Source organism: Glycine max, chromosome 19 (assembly GCF_000004515.6).
Source record: "Glycine max cultivar Williams 82 chromosome 19, Glycine_max_v4.0, whole genome shotgun sequence".
In the NCBI taxonomy this organism is placed as follows: Eukaryota; Viridiplantae; Streptophyta; class Magnoliopsida; order Fabales; family Fabaceae; genus Glycine; species Glycine max.
In genome coordinates, this window is record NC_038255.2 from 21,407,886 (window position 1) to 21,433,712 (window position 25,827).

Consider the following 25,827-nt stretch of genomic DNA (forward strand, 5'->3'; position numbering starts at 1 on the left):
TGACCGTGAGTCTCTCTTCCCAATTTCCCGTTCCCGAGTATCTTCTTCTACCATTCGCTTTTTTTGCTTTCAATTTTATTTTGCTCTAACCTAAATGCGCTTTTTTCTTCTTCTTCCTGTTTTCCCAGTTAATTCTCGGGTTTCTTCTGAGTGAGCAGAAGGATTTCAGCATTGGAGACCAAATCGTTGTGAGTTTTAATTTTAATTCTTCAGTTGAAAATCCTGTTGTTAGGAATCAGAATCACATCGAGTAGTGTTTGGTTGGAGTGAATTGAGGGAAAACTTGATTGGGTTAAGCACCTTTATTTTTATGTTGGCCGGCAATTCGTGTTTATATTTATGGCATTGTGCTTTTCGGAAAGGACTAGTGTGGAATAGAATACCACGTGTGAAGCCATGGTTTCGTTTCACTTTTTTCGGAAGGGAGTTTTTGTGATTCGCGTGTATGTATGGTAAACTAGTTTTCCCTTTTCTTTTTATTTCTAGTTTAGGGTTTTGGTATCCACTTTGCAACGCATTATTAAACTATTTCGGGTTAATTGAAGAGGAGAAAAGCTTCCCATTGCAGTAGTATTATGCTCTGTTGATTAAAGCACTCTGTATCTATGTGAGATTCTCAGAAGCGGTGAGGAACTTGCCAAATATCAAAGATGCATACAAAAATGGTGGTGAAATGAATTTTCATTTCTGTTTAGTCTGATTAGTCTGTCTCTTTGTCTTGGCTAGTCCATGTGATTGATTAATAAGAATAATTTGGTGTGCCAAGCTGTAAGCCACATTCTACTTTCCCCACCCAGCCTAAATTAGGTGCTAAAACAGTCTTTCTGTGCATATTATAATCTGATTATTATATACACCCACACCCTCCATTTTGTTGCTTCATATCTTTTATTTACACTCTATTAATTCTAGTCAACTAACATATATTTGGATTCCTTTTTTTTATAATTTATTTGTTTGGTACGAATTTAGGAGGGATATAAAATTCATTGATTCCAAATTTCCAATCACCTTCTGAATAAAAAAACTTGTTTAGGTAGTATTTTTTACCTAAACGTATGTGGCAGGCAAGTTAATGCAGTGCAGGGGTATACATTTTCACCAAATCTTCTTGGAGGTTTTGGTAAATCTCTAAAAATTCAAGCACCATTTTGAATTTAATGCAGTGCAGTGATATGAAAATGGTAATATATAGGTAGTATTTGAGTTAAGCTCATGAAAGCCAAATTAGAAGCCCTGCAACTGCAACTAGAAGTCCCAATGATAGACATGGATTTATATACATTTGATGGTGTGGCTTATTCTGTTCATATATACTGAATAGTAGAGCAGAATTTTGATTTTCTCAATGTGTTAGTCTAAAAAGAATAAAATGTTTGTTGGGTTCATTGGCGACATTGTTTTACCTGATATTCCATTGATTGTTTCAGAACTGTCTTATTAGAATTTTTGCCAACTATAATTAATGATAATATGATACTTAACAAATAACAACACCTGCAGGCAGGATAATCCCAGAGAGTGTGATCTATAGTTATGGAACTGTTCTTCTGGATCTTCTAAGTGGCAAGCATATTCCTCCAAGCCATGTATGTTGCGTTCTAACAAAATCCAGTCTTTGCATTCATATAAGAATGTGCTTTATGCTTTATTTTGTTTCATAAGACATTATAAGCATTCTATGTTACCCTACATTTTTTGGATTTCATTGGTGTTTGATGTGAATCATATGATTCAATCCAATTCATGTGAGTATTGCCTGGTTATGACTTTCTGGTTATGAGAATTTGCATTGAACATATGCTGGTAAAAAGTTGTTGTCACTCTAGACCCTTTTAATCATATAATTTATTACCCTGCACAACAACATTAGTCAAATAACAACATATGTTAAAATTAAATTAAGATATAAAAGTATAAAATTATTCATGTATACAAATTTTTTAGATACTAACAAGATTTAGGTCCACTCTCGACATTGTTGGATAAAAACAGTGACCCTGGTGAGGAATAGGGTTGTTGTTGAGTTCAATTGCACGGAGGAAAGTGAAGGGGGTGCAATTATAGTCTGGAAGAATGTTTGGGGATGATAAGTGTATGAGATTTATAATTTTTTTTCATTAATGAAATAACTCATTTACAACAATAAGTAAACCACATATGAACTTCTTATCTGCGAAGTTATCTATAATTACTCTATATAAATAGAGGTTTTTCGTTGACAAAAAAAAACAGAGAAGAGAAATACATTGAGCAAAGTTATCTTGCTTGGATATTTTTATGATAGAACAGAATGTGATTTTCATTCTACCATTTGGTAAGTCACTGCAATGAATGGGTTATAATTTTATATTATTCCTGTTAAAAAATGAGTATTCCTATTTTCATTTAAAATTTAAAATAATAAAAAACTACTATAACAACAATTTAATTTCTATATAAATTAAAAAAATTATTGCACAAAGTAAAATAAATACCTTTTTTATTCACATTTCAAGTTCAATATAAATTCATCATCATGATCTAGTTTTTTTTTATATAAAAAAAAACATAATAGCAACTCCTGTCTGGTCCCCATTGAAATTGTAGGTAGTAACGTTACGACACTGCTCAAGTGTAATGAAGCTTGGGGGGATGTGATTTGAATAACACTAAAACGAGTGGTTTATAATACCATGTCACAATCTGGCCCATTATAAGAATAAGGATAACAAGGATAGGCTCTACCCCACATAATCAAAGAATTTATAATACCATGTCACAACATAGCTCTACAATCGTGTAAGGGCCCATTATGGTTTTTATATCAAACACCCACCATTGGCTTTCCGATCACACTATATACGTTACAGACTTCAAGATTAATGGAAAAGCCTCAATTTGACAATCATATTATTCCCTCTTAAGATGACACACCTGTACTGTACCTATTGATTTGCACTTTCATGCTTAAGTATTTTACTTTTCAGTCAAAATAAATTTTATATGTTAATATAAAACTTTGACCCCTATAATTGACACATTTGTGTTTTACTCTTTTCATTAAAAAAACTTTACATTTTGGTTCCTACATGAAAAATGTTTGCCCTGATAATGAATTTCAATATTTCTTGATATTAGTTTCTGATTTTTGAGTTTTGATCGAGATATTAAGTTCACCAAAAATATGGAAACTTCAACAATTAAATAAATATATTGAATGAAATATGCAAATTTCAGTCTGCACCCCAACAATATAATTGTGAAATAATTGTGAGTAGTAGTTGATGTAGTTTTGCATAATTGAGTGATAGTGAAAAATGTCATTCTACTTCATAGTTGCTAACACGACTGTGATTGACTTATACCTGGATATTTTAGTTATACTAAGCACTAATTTATTATGTCTATTTCAACAATATAATTGTGAAATAATTGTGAGTAGTAGTTGATGTAGTTTTGCATAATTGAGTGATAGTGAAAAATGTCATTCTACTTTATAGTTGCTAACACAACTGTGATTGACTTATACCTAGATATTTTAGTTATACTAAGCACTAATTTATTATGTCTATTTCATTCTACTTTTTCAGTTTATTTTATCAAATGGATAAGAGTTGGATTGACTACAATTCTCTTAATAAAGAGAAGTATATTAGAGGAGTTTTAAATTTTCTAGAATTTGCATTTGCGAAATCGTCAAAGGATGGAAAAATTTTATGCCCTTGTACCAAATGTGTCAATTGCAAGTGGCACTCTCGGATGAATGTTTATGAGCACACCATTAGTAATGGGTTTCTAAAAGGATATGCTACTTGGATCTTTCATGGTGAACAAGTTGGCCCATCTAGTTCTTTAGATACATCCCAAGTGGAAGGGGAGTTTGATCATGACATGGATACATTGGTTCATGATGCATTCACAATGCATGCAACTAATGAGAGTAATGACACAAATATAAATATGGAGGATGGAGATTCTAGAGAATTCATGAATGGACCTAGTGTTCAACAATCTGAAGACAATAATAATTCAGATAAGTTCTATCAGATGTTAAGGGAGGCAGAGCAAAGTCTTTATAAAGGTTGTAAGAAGTTTACAAAATTGTCATTCCTTGTACATTTGTATCACTTAAAGTGTCTAAATGGGTGGACTGATAAAAGTTTTTCGATGTTGTTAGAGTTGTTAAGTGATGCATTACCAGAGGAAAATTATTTATAACACAATTGTTTATTAACTAAATCAACAATCACAAACAGAACAACACATACATGAAGATAGTCATGTTCAATCTCATACTTCTCTTGAAAGTGCAAGTAAAAGTTCAACTAAAGGTATTTATACACATATGCTTTTTTGGGTTAGAATTATATGTACAATTCTGTTTGAGTTGAATATCTTTTAGAATATGATAAGATTAAATTTACTAGTGAGTTTCTTTTTTCCATATAGTTCAAATCTGTGTGTGTGTGTTTGATAAATGTCATATCCATGAATAATTTACGTAAAAAGAGAACCAGAGGTTATGCATATATGCTAGATGTGTGGGACTTGCCAAATGGAGAATTCATACTTGTTGAAGTAGATCATTGGGGCAATCCTATGGGTTGGGAAGGGAAAACTCTACTGAATGCAATTGGGAGCTTGGTAAGGAGACACCAATGTGCTCCTATCAATTTTCTTAGCTGGAAAGACACGCCTAAGGACTATATTACTGACATGGTTGAATTAATTCAGGTCTGGTATAAAACTTTATAAGTGTTGTTTCATCTTGCTTCTTGTAAAATTTTATGTCTTCTAATGTCTAACAAAATGATCTTTTTTGTTTGTTAATGATACTCATAATAGAGTAAGTTTCGATTTGTTCCTGAATTAACTGAACAAACAAAGAAAATATTGATTGATGACATGAGTCTGAAATGGAGGCAATTTAAATATGAACTGAAATAAAAAGGATATGATGAGAGCAAAACTAAGGAGGAAATGATTGCTCACATCCCAGATCCTAGGGTTGATCCTTCTCAATATCGTGATTTAGTACATTATTGGTGTTCTGAGAAAGGACAGGTATACATGAAAATGTCACCAACCTTTTGCTAACATAACAATTATATATTATATGTTTATTTTTATTATTGACTTTTTATATTTGTTGGTCATAGAAAATAAGCAACATCAACAAAAGGAGCCGCTCAAAATATGAGGACTTGCATTGCATGGGAACCAATAATCTTCCAAGACGGATTCATGAGAAGGTTTGCCTTTTTTATATTTTTTATTATTAAATTGCTTAATACAAATAGGATGATTGATTTTTTTAACTAATGTTAGACTACAAAGGCTAAGGGAGTGCAACCTTCTAGGGCAGAAATTTATATTGACACTCGAACTCGAAAAGATGGAAGCATTGTTACTAAAAAGGCTGCTATTCTAATTGTAAGAATTTTAATTTTTATTTCAATACTTTTTCTTTGTTTTGCTCAATTTTATAATAGAAGGTTATGGGGTGAGGGGGAGTAACTAATGTGGAGATGAGTTTTGTTTAATGATATTGAAGTATTCAGGATATTGATGTATGATAATAATTTATAAGGTGTATTTATGTAGGATGAACTAAAAAAGAAAATGGTTGAAGCAGAGAGTTCGCAAAATTTACAAAGCACCCAAGATTCTACTAATTGGACAAATGATATATATTCAAAAGTCAAAGGATCTGAAAAAAGAGGACGTGTACGTTGTCTTGGCAAGCTTCCACATCAAGCAAGTTCATCTCAAAGCTCTTATACAAACAATAGGATTCAAAAGTTGGAGAATTTGCTTGGAAACCTTGTAGCTATGCTTAAAGTACGATTTGAAGAAGATCCACAAATTAATCAAGTCTTAGAAGCTATAGATCAAGAGGTATGAATTTATAATTCTACTTATTCAACGATTTAACTATGATATGATACTTTACAAAGAAAAAATATTCTTTTAATTTAGGTACCTACAAATGGTTCTACTAGTAAAGATCATCAAACTACAAACAATATTAACTAGAGGTGAGTTGAAATTTAGATGCTAATGAAGATGCGAGCCGGCGACAAAATGTTATTCTAGGAACATGATTTAGATGGTAATGAAGATGTGAGTCGGGGATAAAATGTTCAAGTGTTTGGTTTTTACTTTGTCTATTTGTCTAGCAACTCGAATTAACTCTTTTATACATTTAGAAATTTAGAAACTTGTTACATTTTAGTGATGATTCCCTCCATGTAAAGAGGGTCATGGTGCACCAAAAATATACACTTAGGAAGGACTATGCACATGGTACTAAAAAACAAGGCAAAGTGAATTGGAAAATTTTCTATAGCACTACTAATGCTAGATCATTTCACAATGGCAATGGATCAAGGGCTGCAATATGTTAAAAAGCACACAATCTAGTTACAATAATCACAAATTAGGCTAACAAAAATTTAATTGTATGTAGCAGGTTGTTGTAACTTTTCAAAGGCCATGTTGCAGCAGATCTCTAACTTTGTGCAGCATAATAATAAGCTCATGTATATTTAATTAAAAATTATAATCAACAAAGAGTGTAATTAGGAACTAGTTTTATTATTATTATATGACATTTACCTACAAAAGACCGTATGTAACACCCTGATATATATATCTATATATTATTAGTAATTATGTTTGATGTTTAATTATTTGTTGCGTTATTTTCATCCGTAATTATTTTTAAGGAAGTTAATTTAGTTAATAGAGGGGTGTGGATAGATAAGGATCTAGCTTCTCAAAGAAGCCACAAGGAAGCTTCTGGAGGAAGCCTCTTAATGAAGCTTCTAGAGAAAGCTACATGCAGCTGCCTCGGTAAAAACGCTATCTAGTCTTCATTAACCGTTGGATCTACTCGAAATTTGGTCTGCAACTTCAAAAGACACGTGTCCATGATCTGACCATTGGGATCTCTGAGAAGATATCTGGAGTGTGCTAGAAGCCTCTTAATGAAGCTTCTAGAGGAAGCCTCTTAATGAAGCTTCTAGAGGAAACCTCTTAATGAAGCTTCTAGAGAAAACTACATGAAGCTGCCTCGGTAAAAATGCTGCCCCGCCTTCGTTAACCGTTGGATTTTTGCGAAATTTGGTTTGAAACTTTACAAGACACTTGTCCATGATCTGACTGTTGGGGTCTTTGAGAAGATGTCTGGAGTGTGCTAGAAGCTTCCGTTCCCGAGAGCATCTCTTATTTAAGCATTTCAGCCTTTGCTTTCGTGTAGCTTAGGAAAAACGTCATTTCTTCTTCTTTCTTTCTTCCAAAGACATTTCTAAAGTTCCAAGAACTTTCTCCATCACCCACAGCCACCATTAGCCACCACAAACCATCATTGTTCTCTATTGAAAACCCACACTGAGAGAAACCCTTCAACCGAAGCGAAATCTTCCAACTTGGCTTGCGGTTCCGGTAGAGAACGAAAACCCTAATCTGACCTTTCATTTTCTTTCGAGGTAACCATGGTTCTATGCTTATTTCTTGTTAGTTTCATCTTGTCTTTGAATCTTTTTTGACTTTGGAACCGCCATTGCATGTCTTATGCTTCCTTTGAAAAACCTTAGAGAAAGAGACTTTGTAAACGTTATCCTTTCATGAAATGCATGTTATTTTCGTAACCTACACAGAACCCCGGTCACATTGGCGTGGTCGGAATTTCCAAATGACGTTCCTTTGTAAAACCCGAAATGCTCTCAGCTCTTTCATGTAGTGATGTGGGTGTTTGACCCAGAGCACTGTTACTAGCTTTGTTTTCTGAAATCCATACTAAGTCTCCTTCGTTTTGGCATGGTAGAGGCTTGTGTGGAATCGACGAGCAAGGACAAAAAGGAATCTTCAAGTGACGCGACGAGGAATCCGCGGGGTAGCTCACGATAGGTAAGGGGAGTTTATTATAAAATTTACCGTTTTAACACCATAGTTAGGGCAGGTAACCTAGCTATGAGGATATCTGCCTGTCCCTGTTGCATGCTGATTTTTCTTCAAAGAAAATTATGTTTTAACTAATGGGATGCAATATATATATATGTATTGTGATGAATGATATTGTTTTGGTTGTTTGAAATATGTTGTTTGAAGACCGTGCGTGTGGAAATGATATAGTTGTGTTTGTTTGAATTGTTGTTGTTGTTGATAACGTCATTGAGATGAGATGATATTTATGTTGTGAATGACATGGAAATACAATTTGTTGATTGATGTTGGAAATGCATTGGCATGTGCATGTTGTGTATGTTCGTGGGGGGCACTGAGCACTGACCTTTCAGGGTCTTTGGCACTAGCTTTTGGCCATGTTCATACGTTGGATGTTGTGTATGTTCGTGGGGGGCACTATGCACTGACCTTCCAGGGTCTTTGGCACTAGCTTCTGGCCACGATCATACGTCGTATGAAGTGTATGTCATGGGGGGTAGAGTGCACTGACTTTGTCGGATGGCCCAGACGTGGGTAACTAGCATGGTTAAAGAATCTAAGCATTCCTGAGGGGATGCTTAGGTGCTTTAATTGGTCCATGGTCTTTGACACTTACTTTTGGCCGTGATCATAGCTCATACGACACAGGAAATAGAGTAACTGTGGCCAAGTGTACTTTGTACTAGGGGGCTGTCACCTGGTAGGGAACACCTTTGGGCTCCCAGGCTGATCACCTATGGGAGGGGGCTGTTATGTGCACAACCGGGTGGTCTCAACAAACTCAGCACAGTTCCCTAAGTGAGAGTGTCGTGTGGACACGCTTAGGCTATTTCCTGAGGTTTGGTTGTTGTTGGTACGTACCACATTGCATCTGAGTGTTGAGTCAGGTGCATGCATCATTTGGTGCAGTCTTGATTGGGTCCATGGATGGATGATGGGTAATTGTTGGATGTGAATGATGAATATTTGTTGGATATGAGTGTTGAATAATGATTGTTGTGCATGCTTATCATGTTTGCCTATGTTCCTTGCTAATTGTGGTTATTTGGAATTGGTATTTGTTCTTTTATAATAAACTCACCCTTGCAATTTTGTATCGTGTGGTTGATACCTGTGATGATCACGAACCTTGTTCGTGGGAGCAGAATGACAGTGGCAGGGTGTAGGGAGTAAGATTCTGGTGAGGAGCCGCCGAGCCGACGTAATGACGTTGGCGTTATTTTGGGAGAGAGTTGTGTTTTGTAATCAACTCCCCCGTAGTTGGTTTTTAAGTTTTATTTTGTTGAGTTAAAGATGTAAAACTAGAATTTTAATTATATATATGAACATATTTAATTTTCGTTATGTGTATGACATGTACCGAATTATTGTTTCTATGTAATTATGCATATTCACTTAAGTAATGGCATGTTGTTGGATGAATTTATGTTGTGACAAAATCACTTCTATTTTCATAAGCAAAAATTAAGGGAGTTCTTTTTATAAAAATTGAAATTATCTAATATTAGAGTGTGGATACCGTAGCGACGAGGCGGGTCGTTATACCGTAGGTACAAGTAAATTGACTTTTACCTACAGTTAGAGATTATAGGTATAAATTAATATCTTTTACCTACACATTTGAAATAGTAGGTGTTACCTATAGTGATAGTTAAATTTGACTGTAGGTAAAAATATATTCATAGGTAAAAAACGTCTGTAGGACAAAGTCCTTTATACATCTACCTACGGATTTTGGACTTCTAATGATAGATTTTGACTGTAGGTATAAGTCATTTTCCTTGTAGTGGTAGGCAAATGAAAAAAATTATTGAAGGAGATAGACACGTTAACCTGACTATATTTTTTTTTCTTTGATTAAAGACCATGGGTATTCTCCAATCTATTACATATTGACATGTTAGGAATGCTATATAAGAATAGAAGTTCAATTATGTCATCATAAAACACATGTTTGATGTTAAAAATTATTTTATATTTCAATTTTATCATGAATATTTAAATAGAAAACAATAATTTAAATCCTTCACGAAAGAAAATTTGATGACATAATTGAACATTTATGATTATACTTACAAAAATTATAAAATAAATGGAAATTCCCCATAAAACATATTCTTGAAGAGGAACAAGACCTTAATTATGGTTAAATTTCAAACTAAAGATTGATATCAAACCAATAGGTGTGCGCTATTTTCAAACCGCTTGAAGTTATTGAATCAAACCAAAACTATTTGGTGAAATTTAATGCATGTTAAATCTATTTTCAAGTTCCAAAGAGTTTTGAGTTTTGTAACTCAGCTGGCATGGAAAACCATTTTTTTGGAGTTTCTTAAAACTATAAACTTAAAATAAGTGTAGTTTCAAACTGTAGCTCCAATTTGATAAAACTAAAACTCATAATTTTATTTTTGAGAGAAAAAATATGTTTTTGGTTTTTAAAATTGAAGGACCATTGTTTGGTAAATTTTCTTCCCAAAATAACCTTTTAGAAAAGTTAAATTCAAAGGAAACCCTCAAGTGAGAAATATGTTCTTGACCTTGATGCATACTTAAGAGTTTACCTACAACTTATAAAAGGTATCATAGGTCTAAACTTCTAATGTTGAGTAGATTTAAGTTTTTTTCTAAAAGATAACTATATTGCCTACCTAGTAGCTTAGATAGATTTCCACCAAATCTACTCTATGTTAGCAAGCTTTAAACTTAAAGATAGGTATATATGAATATACCTAATTAAGTACTATGGGAATAGACCTTACCCATTCCCTTACGTAAAAAAGAATCATAAGTTTTAAATGAACCTCGTTAAGAGGAATGCCTTTTATTCTAGAAGTAATATAAGACTAAGCAAGTGAGTGATGGATTAACCCGAGGATAGACAGGGTAGAGTATGTTTATGGCACACCTTACGCCAACTCAAATTTCGGAGACAAAATTCCTAAAAGGTTGGGAGAGTTGTAGTACCCTAAAAATTACAACTTTGAGGTTGTGTGCTTGTTTGATTTAATTATGATTCAATTGGGATTCTTTTTTAAATAAGAAAATATGTTTTGAATAATTAAGTATAATTAGTGATTAATTGATGTTAAGCAAAAAAAATCATTTCCTAAGACAAAACAAGGCTCCTAATTATTTTGATTAGATGCAAATAAATACAAATGTTAAAAGTTGCATCTTATATGATATCAAAGCATCCTTTGCAAGTCTGAGTTTGTAGCATTAGATGATGATAAGCTAAAACCATGATCTAATATAACATTTAAGACTTCGTTTAATACTTTATGTTTGAGATTTGTTTTGTAGAGACATTCTTCTATGATTTGTGGAAATCTATGAAGAATAAATGAAGTTCAAGATTTAAAAGTCACCATCTTCATCAAAAGATGTGCTCTGGTTTGCAGACCTGCTCTGACCAATGGAAGTGGTTTTTTGATGAAGTGTTCTACACGAAAACAATCAGAGTGGTTCACTGCATAAGAAAGGGCATGCATTTAATGCAATTATTAAAAGCTCCAAAGGCCACAATCATCAGACAAAAACTTAAGTGAAGAAATTAATCCATTGTGAGATAATGAATACTTGAAGATAAAAGCTTATGAAAACTAGAAGCTTTGAGGAAATAGAACACAAATCTTATGTGCATTCATTCGAGTTCTTTATCTAAAAAGCTATTTGTAAATTTTTGTAAAGTTTAGAAAAACTCTCAAAATAATTTGAACATCTTGATAGATTAGACTAAGTGTTGAGATTGTATATCCATCTATAAGACGTTAATAGAGTTAGTCTTTGTGCAAACAAAAACAATTTTTTTTTCTAATTTATGTAGAGCCAGTAGTGGCTTGGTAGGACAAAGAATATTGGGTTGCATCAAACTTGGGGTAAAGCTTGATTTGTAAGAGCCAAAAGTGTTTGTGATATAATACTTGTAACTTTTTGAGAAGTTAATGGAACTTGATGGTTTGTCAAGAATTGGATGTAGTCTTAGTGGTAGAGACGAACCAATATAATTTCATGTATATGGTCTTCATTTATTTCTCCTCTGCTTAAACTACCTATAGTTTGAATTCGATTTTGTTATTTGAAAAACTCTTTGTTTTTACAAAATCTGATTTCATTGTCCAAACCCTTTTTTCTAAAAATATGTTACATGTGTTACAAAGTTTTTAGTTAGATGATAAATTTGTTTGCTTGTGAAAAGGCTTTAAAAAAATTTTAAAATCATAACTCAACCATCCTTATTGTGATATTTGCCTTTATAATTTGGTATAAGATGTTAGCCTCCAAGGGTTGATCACCTGACAGTGTCTAGAGGAAAAGATCCTGATGGCAGATAACAACAACAATATTCAGTTCATTGCCAAGGGAGCATCCCTCATGAGGCCACTAGGCTTCATAGGAGAGGACTACCCATACTAGAAGGACAAAATGGAGCTAATTGTTAGACTATTAGCAAGCGTACCAATATTGTCACAAGTTATAGATTTATAAAAAGAGATTGTATCCATAGGGACTTGAGTTACTCAATTCCTTCGGATATAGGTTATCAGTTTAATAGTTAAATACAAATTCAACCCAAATATCATGGGTTTTTCTAGCTAACGAAAAATAACTAAAGTAACGAAAATAACATAATTTAGTGTGTCAGAAATATGTAAAGTAACGGATTAGATTTCATTTTTCATACCCTTAGTATCCTAATAAGATTAACATATATAAATCATTTTCTAACATTACTGGTGCCCACATTAAATTACCCTTAATCGATCCCTCGCATTTGAAAATCCTAAGAATATCTGCCAAATATCGATCCCTCGCATATGAAGTAAGTATCCCGACATTACAATCATAATCTCGTGCTATTTGAAATCAAAATGTTTTGCTCTATTCCTAGCAACATAACATAAAGAGTAAATTCATTCAGTTCAAATTCTAAGAGTACTTTCAGTCAAACTTAAATCCAATTTCATGAAACTAGTGCTGAAATAGAACCAAGCATTAAGAATAGAATGAAACCACCAAGAATGAATAGAAAAGATTAATACATATATAATATCAAAAGAGATACATAAGGGTACAAAGATTACATCCAATCCTTTGGAAAAACTAACTGATCATTGCGTAAAGCACAAGATCAACATGAGAAAGACGAAGGATGTGATCCACGGTCACAACTCTGTAGTGCCCGAGCTCCACTTTCCACTTCCTTCTTCCTTCTGGTGTTTCTCACATTTTTTCTCTGCTTTCTAATGTCCCTTTCTCCATTATTTGGATGACTATTTATAGAAAAGAGCCAAGAGGTGAAGACAAATTCGCCTAGGCGAGCTATAGCTTGCCAAGATGAATTTTTTACTTAATGTTGAATGCACTCACTCGCCCAAGCGAGCTGTAGCTCGCCCAGGCGAGTTGATTACTTATGCTTGAAGAAACTTGATTAGCCCAAGCAAGCTGGTTGCTAGCCTAGGCGAATAGATGTATGAAATCTTGGGAAAATGACTATTTTACCCTTCTTTTTAACTTGGTTTCTGGATCTAATAAATAACCATCAAAACCTACATAATCATGGATGAATCTTCCATATTTAAACAAAAACATTAGTAAATGTACAATATATAAAACAAATAGAAAAAAAGGAAGTTTATAAGAAAACTATTACAATCAAAACATAAGTGCTAACATTTTAATCCTAAGAATAACTAAATTATGACACTTATTACTAATTAAGAAAGCAAAATATACTTTGACATGTGCCCTATCCAAAAATATGTACAACAATATCTATAAGCTAAATAAAGGCAGAGAGATTTGGGAATCATTGAGTATATATTATGAAGGCACATAAGATGTTAGACTAAAAAAAGCTCTAACTTTCACTCATCACTATGAGAGCTTCTTTGTGAAGGAACGATAGTCTATGGACGATAAGTTTGGAAGACTATAAATCCTTCAAAACAATCTAGAGGCTTTTGGTCAAACATATTCCAAAGCCCAAATAAACCTAAAGATGTTGGACAATTTTTCCAAGGTGTGAGAACCTAAGACTTCAACTATCCAAGAGGCTAGAGACTTAAAGAATCTTGCCTAGGATGAGCTGTTAGGCATTCTTATAGATCATAAAGTGCACCTTCATAACACATATCATTTGCAAAAAAAATGTTTTTTTTGGCTCTCAAGTTTGGAGAAACCATCTCCAGAAAAGAAAAACTCCTCCAAAGCTCTTAAAGTGTTGATGGTTGAGTTTGATGGATTAGACAACTATGAAGGGTCCAAAAATGGCGAGGTGGCTCTCATCTCTAGGAAGTTCAAAAAAATGATGAAGAAGAAAGGAAAGTTCCAGCATGTGGAAGCAATGCCTTCCAAGATCATTTTGATGATGCCAAAGAATCAAGAGTCAAGCAAGTTCCAAAGAATTAAGAGTCAAGCAAGTTTCAAGAATCAAGATTCAAGATTCAAGTAAAGAATCAAGACTCAAGATTCAAGATTCAAGAATAATCAAGATTCAAGATTCAAGTAAAGAATCAAGCCTCAAGATTCAAGAATCAAGAGAAGACTCAATCAAGATAAGTATTAAAAGAGTTTTTTTTTTCAAAACATTGAATAGCACAAGAATTTTTCAAAAAGAAAAATCTTTTACCAAAAAGTTTTACGCTCTAGTAATCGATTACTGATGTGCCATCATTTTCTTCTATTTTCTAAACCCTTTTTACACCATTTTAATTATTGATTGGTCTTAATTGTCAATTAATTAGGCAGTTTTATTATTTGGGCTCATTTAGCTAATTTGATGTTTTTAATCTAATTTTAGGAATTAATGAAACATTGGGCTTAATCTGGATTTTGGTTGTGGACTTGAAGAGGGCAAATAAAGCAGCGCTTACCTTAGTTAATTTCTAATTAGGAAATTTCTCAATTTTATTTTATGTTGTTCAGTGTTTATTTCGTTTTGGGCCAGAGTATTGTAATAGGGCCCAGTGACTTTGAGTGACTCCTTTTAAATAGCTGCCTTGGGATTCATGCAGGGCATTCTGTTATGCTATTTTCATTATTCAGAGCTTTGGTTTTAGGTTTTCACGTTTTTCTGTTCCCTTGTTACGGTTTTCGTTCTTAATGCAAATTTTCGTTTTCTGCTTCTACTTACGAGTTCATTCTTGCTTCTTCTTCTACTTTCATTTACGCTTCTGTCTCATTTACATTTCTGTTCATTTACGTTTCTGCTTCATGTTTCATTTGCGTTTTCTGTTTGAATCCATGGATGGCTAGATTTTCTGGTGTTGTTTCCTTTTGAGGACGAAGCCCAACTCTCTTTGAGGTTTCGCTTGTAATGTGGTTTCCTGGCAGTTTCCCTTCACCAGTTATCCCAAATTCGTGAATATTAATCAGTGCACGCTTCGTGTTCGATTAATTGCCTCTGAGCCTAACTTGCGTTCATGCTTAATGGACGAAGGGCTAACTGGTGTATGTGGTGCCTAATCACGTATTGACAACCCTAAGTTGATTTTCGCTTAGTAAATTGAAATAGGGTTGGATTAAGTGGTTGACTGTTAGGGACGAATTCTCCATAACCCAGGATAAGAGAATGGCTTCTGAATCAAAGGAAACAACCCGTTTTTAATATTAGTAGTTTCGTATTCCAGTTTACTTGTTCTACTCTTTAATCACAAAACAAACAACCCCCCCCCCCAATCGTTACTGTTACTGCAAGTATATTATGAACAATTGGTGTGTCACTGCTCGTTGGGAAAAGACCTAGGATCACTTCCTAGTTACTGCATTTTCATGTTTATTTGATTCGGGTACGGCCTCGATCAAATTACCATAAGGCAGTAATCGATTACCAGTAGCCAACATTTTTTTGAAAATTGATTTACAAAGTTGTAATCGATTACCATAATCATGTAATCGATTACCAATGTTTTTAAATGTTAGATTTCAAATTTCAAGAGTCACAACTTGTGATAAAACTTTTTCAAATCATTTCAAACTTGTGTAATCGATTACCAGAGTTTGTAAATGTTTTGATTTTCAAATTTAAACATGAAGAGTCACATCTGTTGATGTGTAATCGATTACACCTTGATGGTAATCGATTACCAGTGACTGATTTCGAAAAATAAATTACCAAAAGTTACAATTCTTAAAGTGACTTGTTTCTGAAGATTTTTTTTTTTCAAAAGTCACAACCTTTAAGTGACTAGTTTTCAAAAAGAGTCACAACCTTTAAAGTGACTAGTTTTTCAAAAGAGTCACAACTTTTAAAGTGACTAGTTTTAAAGAAATTGCCAAGAGTCACAAACTTTAACTTGAGTCATCAAATGATTATAAATATGTGACCATGGCACGAATTTCGAAGACTGATTTCCTTTCATGCATAATAGATTTTCTTCATCTTTCTAAAAGCTTTTGTTCAATACTTTCTCTTTCAAGAAAAGTTTATTGACCAAAAACTTGTGCTATTCTTCTTCTTCATTCCCTTCTTTCTCTTGTCAAAAGATTCAAAGGACTAACCGCCTGAGAATTCTTTTGTTTCTTCCCTTCTCCTTCTTGACAAAAGATTTCAAAGAACTAACCGCCTGAGATATCTTCTATTTCTTAAAGAAGATTTTAAAGGACTAACCGCCTGAGATATCTTTTTCCCTTTCCCTTTAAACAAAAGATTTCAAAGGACTAACTGCCTGAGATATCTTTTGTTTCCCCTTACAAAGATTCAAGGGACTAACCGCCTGAGAATTCTTTGTCTTAACACATTGGAGCGTACATCCTTTGTGGTACAAGTAGAGCGTACATCTACTTGGGTTGTGATACTGAGAACAAGAAAGGGTACATCTCTTGTGGATCAGCTCAAGTGAAGCGTACATCCACTTGGTTGTTCAAAGAGAATAAGGGAGCGTACATCCCTTGTGGATCTTTGCTTGTAAAGGATTTTACAAGGTTATTGGAAATCTCAAGAAGTGGTGGTTGCTTGGGGACTGGATGTAGGCACGGGTTGTGGCCGAACCAGTATAAATCTTGTGTTTGTGTTCTTCTTCCCTACACTCTTTAATTTCCGCTGTGTACTTTTATTTCCACTTTACTTTTGTCTAAGTTATTGCTTTCGTTCTTTACTTTCTAATAACTTAGTAGTAAAGCCTAATTGAATCTAGTAACATTAAGAAGGATAAGTTTTTAATTAGTTAAGGCTCATTAATAATTAATTCAACCCCCCTTCTTAATTATTCCGAGGCCACTTGATCCAACAAGTGGTATCAGAGCAGGTTTCTTGAGAAAAGTTTCACAACTTCAAGATTCATGGCCTCCTCAAATTCTCTATTTCCCGAAGGAAACTCCATCCATAGGCCACCTATCTTTTATGGTGAGGGTTACCACTATTGGTAAACCCGAATACAAATTTTTATTGAAGCTATAGATTTAAACATTTGGGAAGCAATAGAAATAGGACCTTATGTACCCACCATAGTAGATGCAACCACAAGCACAACAACAGAAAAACCTAGAGATAAATGGACTGAAGAGGATAGAAGAAGAATCCAATATAATCTTAAAGCCAAAAACATCATCACTTCTATCCTATGAATAGATGAATATTTTAGAGTGTCTAACTGTTCAAATGCAAAGGAGATGTGGGATACTCTCCAACTTACACATGAAGGTACCACTGATGCGAAAAGATCTAGAGTCAATACCCTTACACATGAATATGAATTATTTAGGATGTACACTAATGAGAACACCCAAAGCATGCAGAAAAGATTCACACACATAGTCAATCACCTTGCCTCCTTAGGAAAAACCTTTCCTAATGAAGATTTAATTAATAAAGTTTTGAAATGCTTAAGTAGGGAATGGCAGCCCAAGGTAACTGCCATTTCTAAAAGTAAAGATCTTTCTTCTATGTCTCTTGCCACTCTTTTTGGCAAACTGCAGTAACATGAAGAAGAAGAAGAAGGAAAAGAAGCATAGCACTCAAAGCCTCCTCCTCAATGCAAGAAGAAGAAGAAGAAGAAGAATCTAATGATGAAGAGGACTTCTCACTCTTTGTGAAGAAGTTTCATAAATTCGTCAAAAATAGAAGAATGGAGAGACGCCATAACTTCGGCAATGGGAAGAAATCTCAAGAAGGTTCCCCAACACTTAAATTCTATAAGTGTAATCGACCCGGTCACATAAAGGCACACTGCCCCACAAATGAATCATGGCCAGAAAAGAATGAGAAGAAAAGCCATGAAGAAAGAAGATCCAAGAAGGCATATATTGCTTGGGATGACAATGACTCATCCGATGGTTTGGAGAAGGAGATCAACCTTCTATCCAAGGACTATGAGAGCGATGAGAAAATTTCTCAAGAAGATTAAGCAAAAAGCAAAAGTCTGACTTCCATCTTTGAAGATCTAGGCACTTAAATCATGAAAAAGGTAACATCAAAACCATTCTCTTTTAAATTAAGTTGGTTGAAACTTTCCTTTCAATTAACTTGTTTATATGATAACTAACAAAATTTTATTTGTTTGTCTTGTTTTTCCTTTCTCGAATTATGAAGCTTATCATTTAAAATAAATCTAAATGGTTGATGATGCCATGATCTATATCTTTCAATTTTTGTATGATTACTTGTATGATATGTTTAAAAGTATATGATTGATTGCTCATGTTTTTTCAAAACTATTATATTCTATTTTCAAATAAAATTATTTTGATATATTAAAACTTTCTATGTTAAACAAAATTTCATCTTGGTAAGTGTTGATATTTTTTTTACACTTAGTTTTTAGAAAAAGTGTTTGGTAATCGATTACCTTCACATGTAATCGATTACAGACAGTTAGGCTAAGTGTAATCGATTACAACATTCATGTAATCGATTACTTAATCGATTACAACATTCTTGTAATCGATTACAGAGTGTCTGTGTCTATAAATTCGATATTTTAGAAACTGCGAGAACGCGATTTCTACAGCAACGCGACCCTAAAATCCCTAAACTTCAGAACTCGATTTCTCTCTCAATTCTCAACCAAATTACGTCCCACAAAGCCCAAAATTCATCATTTTTCATTCTCTTTCATCTCCACTGATTAAAACTTCCAAAAAAAACTCATCCAAATGGCAGAACCATCAAAGAAGCGAAAGGGGGTTATGACTTCATCCGCAGTCACAGGAACTCGAAGCCACGAAACATCCAAAGCGTAGACATCTCAAATTCATCCCTCTATATCATCTCCTACATTTTTTTCCTTAGAAGAACAACGTATTCGATACAATTACCTTTTCTCTTCTCATTCTATTATCGACCCTAAGTTTGTAGACTTGTCTTTTTTGATGATGAAGTGTTTGAGTGCTTTCAAGCATTTCAAAATTTTGGTTTAGTTCAGTTTATCTCCATGAAACTTCCTTTTTACCCTGAATTGGTTAAAGCCTTTTATTCTAACTTGGAAATTCAAGAAGATTCCTTGATATCCAAAGTGTATGGGATTAAGATGGTCATAGACCAGTCCCTTTTCTTTGAACTCACTCAATTATCCAGTGAAGGTGTACCATTTGAGGGTACACTTGATGATGAGTGGAAGTTCAATTTTTTCATTTCTGATGCCCACCGGATGGTTTGTACCAACCAAGCGGATATGATCAGAAGGCTTCTTGCTGGATCTTTGGCATTCGAATTTCGCATCAGGCACTACTTGATTATGCGCATCCTACTCCCTAGATCTTCCAACCTTGCATAGGTTTCTGAGGAAGATTTGATAATCATGTGGGTTTTCTTAACCGGTTGTCAAATCGACTGGGCCCATCTTGTGAGATATCGCATGCATAAGGCATTGCGATCAAATGCTCCACTCCCATATCCCCATCTGATTACCTTGTTTCTACAACATTTTGATGTTCCTCTTGACTCTGAGCCCTTTGTCAAAGTCAAGAGATCCTTCTCTATCGATGCAAATGTAGTCTCCTCTTTCGGATACTGCAAAGAGAGAGATGGGTCTTGGGTGAAGAAAGACGCTCCAGTATAAGCCGCAGAAGACCGTTCTCCATCACCACCTCCTCAGAGAGACGATTCTTCATCTCTTATGCACATCATTCTTGATAGGTTGGATGGACTCCACACCTTCATCGGTGAGCACTTTGAATCATTGGATAGCCGTATTGATGCCATGGATGCACGATTTGCAGGGATGGACACATGTATCACCAAACTTGAGGAGGATGTTAGTTATGTTCGTCAGTGCTTAGACCTTCCACCACCATCCTCATAGATTTAGATTATTATATTTTGCTTCTAAAACCTTGTATTTGGCTATATGTTTATGACATTTGAACACTTAGTATTTCTTATATTTGCTTAGTATGATTGAACATGGTGATTATATTTACTTTCTTATTAGTTGTTTATGGTTATGTGTGCTAAACTTAATTATTTTTTATGATATATATGTATAGTGGTATGTAATTACATTTGGTATTGTGTTGTATGTATGTTTTTAGAATTATTCATGTATGTTTTATTTTACGCACTTTGGCCTTTTTGATGTTGCCAAAGGGGGAGAGAAAATGGATATTTTTGAAATCAAGAAATTATATTTTCAAAGCTTTAAAATTAAGCATAAATTCAAAAAGAAAGGGGGAGAAAGAGATGAGTGAACGGTAGAACAAAACTTGTATGTATCCTCTTGATTTCAGGATTGTCATCATCAAAAAGGGGGAGATTGTGGAAGCAATGCCTTCCAAGATCATTTTGATGATGCCCACGAATCAAGACTCAAGCAAGTTCCAAAGAATCAAGAGTCAAGCAAGTTTTAAGATTCAAGTAAAGAATCAAGACTCAAGATTCAAGATTCAAGTAAAGAATCAAGACTCAAGATTCAAGGATCAACAGAAGACTCAATCAAGATAAGTATTAAAAGAGTTTTTTTTTCTAAACATTGAATAACACAAGAATTTTTCAAAAAGAAAAATCTTTTACCAAAGAGTTTTACTCTCTGGTAATCGATTACTAGTAGCCAACATTTTTTTAAAACTGATTTACAAAGCTATAATCGATTACCAATGTTTTAAAACGTTAGATTTCAAATTTCAAGAGTCACAACTTATGATAAAACTTTTTCAAATCATTTCAAACTTGTGTAATTGATTACCAGAGTTTCTAAACGTTTTGATTTTCAAGAGTCACAACTTTTAAAGTGACTAGTTTTAAAGAAATTTCTAAGAGTCACAAACTTTAACTTGAGTCATCAAATGATTATAAATATGTGACCATGGCACAAATTTCGAAGACTGATTTCCTTTCATGCATAACAAATTTTCTTCATCTTTCTAAAAGTTTTTGTTCAATACTTTATCTTTCAAGAAAAGTTCATTGACCAAAAACTTGTGTTATTCTTCTTCTTCATTCCCTTCTTTCTTTTGTCAAAAGATTCAAAGGACTAACCGCCTGAGAATTCTTTTGTTTCTTCCCTTCTCCCTCTTGACAAAAGATTTCAAAGGACTAACCACTTGAGATATCTTTTATTTCTTAAAAAATATTTCAAAGGACTAACCGCCTGAGAATTCTTTGTCTTAACACATTAGAGCGTGCATCCTTTGTGGTACAAGTAGAGCGTACATCTACTTGGGTTATGATACTGAGAACAAGAGAGGGTACATCTCTTGTGGATCAGTTCAAGTGGGGCATACATCCACTTGGTTGTTCAAAGAGAACAAGGGAGTGTACACCCCTTGTGGATCTATTCTTGTAAAGGATTTTACAAGGTTTTTGGAAATCTCAAGAAGCGGTGGTTGCTTGGGGACTGGATGTAGGCACGGGTTGTGGTCGAACCAGTATAAATCTGGTGTTTGTGTTCTTCTTCCCTACACTCTTTAATTTCCGCTGTGTACTTTTATTTCCGCTTTACTTTTTGTCTATGTTATTGCTTTTGTTCTTTACTTTCTAATAACTTAGTAGTAAAGCCTAATTGAATCTAGTAACATTAAGAAGGATAAGTTTTTAATTAGTCAAGGCTCATTAATAATTTATTCAACCCCCCCTTCTTAATTATTCCGAGGCCACTTGATCCAACACAACAAGCCTCTAGAAGAAAGGACACAAGATTCAAAAAGAAATATGAATTCAAAAATCTTGGACACATGAAGGTTGAGTGTCCCCGGCTAAAGAAAATAAGATACTCTAGTGACAAGAAAAAGAAGAGTCTAATGGTCACTAGGATGGCTCAGACAATGAGAGAAGTAACAATTCTGATGATGAGCAAGCCAACATTTGTCTGATGGCTATTACATATAAAAGATTGAGGTCAAAAGTTGCTTTGAATCTAATACTTCTTCCAACACTTCATCAGATGATGAAGAGGATATGCCCTATGATGTTCTTTTTCTGAATTGTCATATGATTTCACGTAAGTGTAAAAAGTATAAAGAAAACTTTAAATCATTTTTTTTCAAAACACTAAAGTGTAGAAATCAAATGAAAAACTAAGAAAGAAAATCCAGATTCTAGAAGAAAATCTAAGTCAGGTCAATAAGATAGGCGAATCCTCCCTAGTTGAAAAAATAAGAAAGGAAGTAGCATGTATTACAAAAAATTTTGGGATGTTTCTGGAAAGATCAAACACGTTGACCATGGTTTTAAATGTTAGAAACTAGACAATCCATACATCTATTAAGGTTTTGATGAAAACAAAGATATGAATTTGTGTTAATAGTTTGGTTATATGCAAGTTAATAGGATTAATGACTGGAAGCAACACGAGAAAAGACTTGTCCATAAATAGATACCTTGTCTACTGGATGTAAAACGTACTGATCCAATTGATCCAAACACATTTAAATGTGCATACTTACTAGAATAGATAAGTTTATGCCACCTTAAATGATAACAATAAAAGGAACGTATCTGCAAGTCTATTTTATCATTCCTTTTATATGTCTAATGGCTATGTTGAGCTATGAAGGACAAATTTAGGAAGTATTGATCCAGAATCAATCAAAGACGCGCATCAACTGCCAATAGCTGGAAATAGAATCAAAGATCAACAACAATCATATTTTCAATGCCAAAGATCCTCTCCATATTTAAAAATCTCTCAATATAAAGATGGCATCAAGGACTCAAAGAAAACTGATGAAAGAGTAGAGAAAAGAGATAAAGTTGTGCAGTAAAAAAAAACACTAGAACATCATTCTATACGAAAACACTAAGCTTAGAGAGTATATTATTTGTATTTTCAAAGCTTTATTGTTGAGATTAAGATCTTTATTGTAAATGCGCATTGTGAGTGTTAAAGAATATTTGATTCTATATCAAATTGTTGTTTCTAAAAGCCAAAAGTGACTTAGTGACAAGTTGAGCCAAACACTAAGGGTTGTGCCAGTAATGGCCTTGAGAATACTTGTAAGCCAAAAGTGGCAGAAAAGATTACTTGTTGTGATGAAGTTTGATTAGTGGAACCATTTACTAGTTAGTAAAGGAGAACTGTACATAGCTCAAGTTGAGTGAACAAGTATAAAACTAAGTATTTTTACTGCTCTTCTTTAGGTTGTCAAAGTATTTTCAAAGCATATTATTGACACATCCTTGAACACAAGTCTTTCACTAAAAGCACAATTTACACATATCACTAGATGACAATCCATCTTGGCCTAAGAAAATTGTTCTTGACACTGGATGAGAATTCTCATAAACTGTTTTGTTTATCAAACAACTTCCATTTGAAAAGTTTATAATAATTTATTTAACTCACTATTCAACCCCTATTCTAGTGTGATTTGTTATATTTCATTTGGCATCAGAGCTCAGCCTCTTGGGTTGAGTTTTTTTAGCAAATACAAAGGAAGATCCTAAGAAACCAAAGAAATGGAAGAAGGGTACTCCACAAGCAAGCCTTCATTATTCAAAGGCAACAAGTAACACTACTGGAAGGAACGTATGATAGCTCACTTTGAGTCCATTTGTATAGACCTTTGGGATGTTGTAGCAAATGGAAACTACATTCCACTGGACAAGCAACTAAACAAAATTTATAGAACCTTATGGACAAATGCCTAAAAACAAAGGTTTCTGCTGAATTCCAAAGCTTGAAATGCTCTATTGTGTGCCTTCCCAGAGGATGAATATACAAAGGTCAACAACTATAAAAGTGAGAAGCAGATGTGGGACACGTTATCCTTAACATATGATGCATCGTCAAAGGTAAAACGCAACAAGCTCAGCTTGTTGACATGTAAGTATGAACTTTTCACTGTGGAAGAAGGTGAAGATATACAAAGGTGAAGATATACAAGCCATGTTTGGGCACTTCTAGACTATATTAAATGAATTGTGTTGTCTTAACAAAAATATTGATAACTATGACAATATTGACAATATTTTGAGATGTTTATCCAAAAAATGGAGACCACAAGTGACAGCTTTGAGAACAATGAAGAACTTGGACTCCATGTCCATTGAAGAACTAAGTGGAAACTTAAAGGTTCATGAATAGGAACTTTAACAAGATGAAGGAGTAAAAAAAGGGAGATGCTGGGCTCTTACAACACAATATCAAAACATCTTTAGCACTCAAGGAATCCTCATCTAGACCTATTTCCAAAAGCTTATCAAAAGCTGTCAACACATGCATATTTTTTTATGATGAGTCCAATGATGAAGGATCAAACAAAGACAATTAGTTGGCCTTCATCTCAAGAAAAATAAGGAACTTGTGGAAGAAAAGAAGTGGATCAAATTGGAAAGGATCCCATAAACCTCTTAGAGAAAGGAAGGACAAGGAGAAACATTTTATCATATGCTATGAGTTCAAGAAACAAGACACTTCAAATCATAATGTTTAGACCTTGACAAATCAGCTCACAAGAAAAAGGTACTTCAAACTAAAAGAAAATAAAGTTCTGATGAGCACATGGGAAGACTTGGATGAGTCATCATCCGATGAAGAAACATAAGAGAAAGAAGAAGCCAACACGTGTTTGATGGTAGAAACAACATCAAAAGAATCAGATGAAGAGGTAAAACCTAAATAACCTTGAAACTCTTCAAATAGCATATCATGAACATCTCCCAACTCATCCATTCTATCCAAAACCAATCAAAATTTGAGAAAAGACTTCAAAAGTCTTTCAAAAGATTATAAACAACTTCAAGGGAAACATGAAGAAAAGGTAGATAATTCTTTAGAAATTTACACTTAAATGTGTGATGCCTTTAAAGATCTTAAGTTAAAGACTACAAAGCTTTACCTTGAGAATGAGAAAATTTGTAAAGAAAGATCTAACCTATTAGAAAACCTTCAGAAGTTGAAAAATCAACTACAAGGCTTGCAAATTGAGTCTACCACACTCAATGAACTTCATGATAACCTAAATGAAAAAGATTTAATCTCTTTGAAGAATAAAAGCCCATAAAAATTATGAAAACTTGGAGGCAAGTAAACATAACTTATGGATTGAGTGTGAAGGCTATAAGAAAAGTCTGAAGTTCTCAAATAATAAACTTGAGCAGTATAATACTCTCCAAAAGAAACCTCAAGATATTGTTACACTTCATCAAGAGATTGAATTTCTGAGACTATCTAAATTTGTTGGAAGCACTGAAAAAATTAACAAAATATTAAGATACAGTAAATGCCCAACTAACAAATTTGAACATGGATATGAAGGAAAAAGATATGTTCATGATGATCAAACCATAGTATGTTACAGTTGAAGCTAGAGATATTTAGTGAGGAAAAGTTCTCTCACTTAGCTTAAACTTTATTGCTTTCAAAATGCCATATATATATAGTACAAGAGAAGAGAGAGACAGCTCACACAAATAATCTAACCCTGTTGTCTCTCTATAAGTAGAGCAAGATACCAAAGGATAAAACAATATTCAACACTGCCCCTCAAGCTGGAGCAAATAAATCATATGCACCAAGC

General features: G+C 33.8%; 1 protein-coding gene across 1 annotated transcript; it reads left to right on the plus strand.

The window, feature by feature from the left end:
• Positions 1–4,461: 4,461 nt before the first annotated feature.
• Positions 4,462–6,573, plus strand: LOC102669417 (uncharacterized). Its single transcript, XM_041012982.1, has 4 exons — positions 4,462–5,234; positions 5,311–5,415; positions 5,587–5,880; positions 5,962–6,573. The coding sequence occupies exons 1-4, from the start codon at positions 5,196–5,198 to the stop codon at positions 6,016–6,018; spliced, it is 495 nt and encodes a 164-aa protein (XP_040868916.1). The 5' UTR covers positions 4,462–5,195; the 3' UTR covers positions 6,019–6,573.
• The last annotated feature ends 19,254 nt before the right edge of the window (positions 6,574–25,827 follow it).

Excerpts from the sequence above, each read along its gene's own strand:
- LOC102669417 (XM_041012982.1), top strand. The coding sequence starts at position 5,196 with ATGGGAACCAATAATCTTCCAAGACGGATTCATGAGAAG. Across the intron at positions 5,235-5,310 it reads CAAGACGGATTCATGAGAAG|ACTACAAAGGCTAAGGGAGT; the intron begins GTTTGCCTTTTT and ends AACTAATGTTAG. Across the intron at positions 5,881-5,961 it reads TAGAAGCTATAGATCAAGAG|GTACCTACAAATGGTTCTAC; the intron begins GTATGAATTTAT and ends CTTTTAATTTAG.